At 64.2% G+C, this 1,298-nt stretch overlaps 1 protein-coding gene across 1 annotated transcript in view; it reads right to left on the reverse strand.

The window, feature by feature from the left end:
- Window positions 1-716: 716 nt before the first annotated feature.
- The window catches only part of RHTO_01375 (zinc finger, C2H5-type domain containing protein), a gene marked incomplete at both ends in the record, with an annotated part of 1,740 nt that continues 1,158 nt past the window's right edge, over window positions 717-1,298 (reverse strand). Inside the window, one exon of the mRNA XM_016415057.1 lies at window positions 717-1,244. Within this exon, the coding sequence (XP_016272847.1) occupies window positions 717-1,244 (528 nt within the window). The remainder of the gene's footprint in view (window positions 1,245-1,298) is intronic.

Raw genomic sequence — 1,298 nt, forward strand, 5'->3', positions numbered from 1 at the left:
CGCTCTACAGCGCGCACGCGGTCGAGATACCGACCGTCACGTCTCGTCCAATTTGGACGAGCACCACCAGTCCTCGCGCGGAGGAGGGGTGAACCTCGAGAATGGATCGTTCTGCGAGGTTGCGCAACATCGGTCGACGGCGCCCCTAACGGGGGTCGGAAGTCAACGCCTGTGGGTTTTTCGGGTCGTGGTGGACGACTCGAGTTCTTGCTGAGGAAGGTAGGTCGAAAGGGAACGGCTTGAAGGGAGGATCGAGTCGAGAGAACCCGTTGGCGGCGACAAAATATGCCGCGAAAACGAGTCCCGGGCTCGAGATCCCGATGATCCGAGTCAACGAAGCAAGAGGAAGGGATAGGGCGATTGACGGTGATGGCCTGGCATGAGTAATATGGGGGTGTGGTGCTGGCGTCCGAAGACTCCCGGCAAGGGGAGAGATCAGAAGGCCGCTTGGTGTGGGTAGGTGGTGTGGGTCCGTAGGTCGAGTGTCGAGAGCGAGAAAAGGGCGGGGAGGGAGAAGGAAAGGCGGGGCGAGGCGAGAGAAGTCGAGGAGACCTGCGCGAGGACGGTGACGAGTCAGTCTCCGGCACCGTGCGGCAAGCAGGAACGACGTCGACGCACCTCTTCGCATCACACTCGGCATCCACTCCGCATCCGCCACAATCCTACCTCGACGCCTTCCGAACGGAAAGCAGCAATCGGCGCTTCAGTCCTCAGACCTAGCCCGACGCACGAACAGCATACTCGTCGTCCTCAGCCTCCTCGCTCTGCTCGCGACTCAACGCATCTCCCTCGCGATCGACAAACAACTCGTGCACGGCAGCGCAGTGCCTCGCGCGGTCGTGGCGCCTCGAGAACTTCTTCGGGCAGGCGGGGCAGTCGAATTCGCGGATGCCGAGGTGACTCTTGTAGTGACTCTGCATGTTGAAGTTGCGAGTAAAGGGACGTCCGCAGCCGGGGTGAGGGCAGACGAATCGTTTCGGCTGCTCCTTCTTCGGCGGGTGACGTTTCGTCGAACCCTTCTTTCCCTGTCCGACGGGGAGGCGGATCTTTTGCTGAGACGAGAGCGTGGCGACGTTGGCGACTGCGAGAGCGGCGTTCGTGGCGGCTTGGACGGCGGCGTGCGTGCCCGAGGGGACGACGATCGACGACGAGGTGAGCGGCGCGCGCTTGGGACGTCCGCCCGCCATCGAGCGCGTCGTCAGGCCTTGCGTCGGGGCGTGCGTCGGCGTCGGCTCGGGAGGAGACTTGACGGCGGGCGGCGAGGGAGCCGACGCCGTGGCGGCGGGTGGGGGGGGGGG

This window comes from Rhodotorula toruloides, assembly GCF_000320785.1.
Source record: "Rhodotorula toruloides NP11 unplaced genomic scaffold Scaffold13, whole genome shotgun sequence".
NCBI classification, from domain to species: Eukaryota; Fungi; Basidiomycota; class Microbotryomycetes; order Sporidiobolales; family Sporidiobolaceae; genus Rhodotorula; species Rhodotorula toruloides.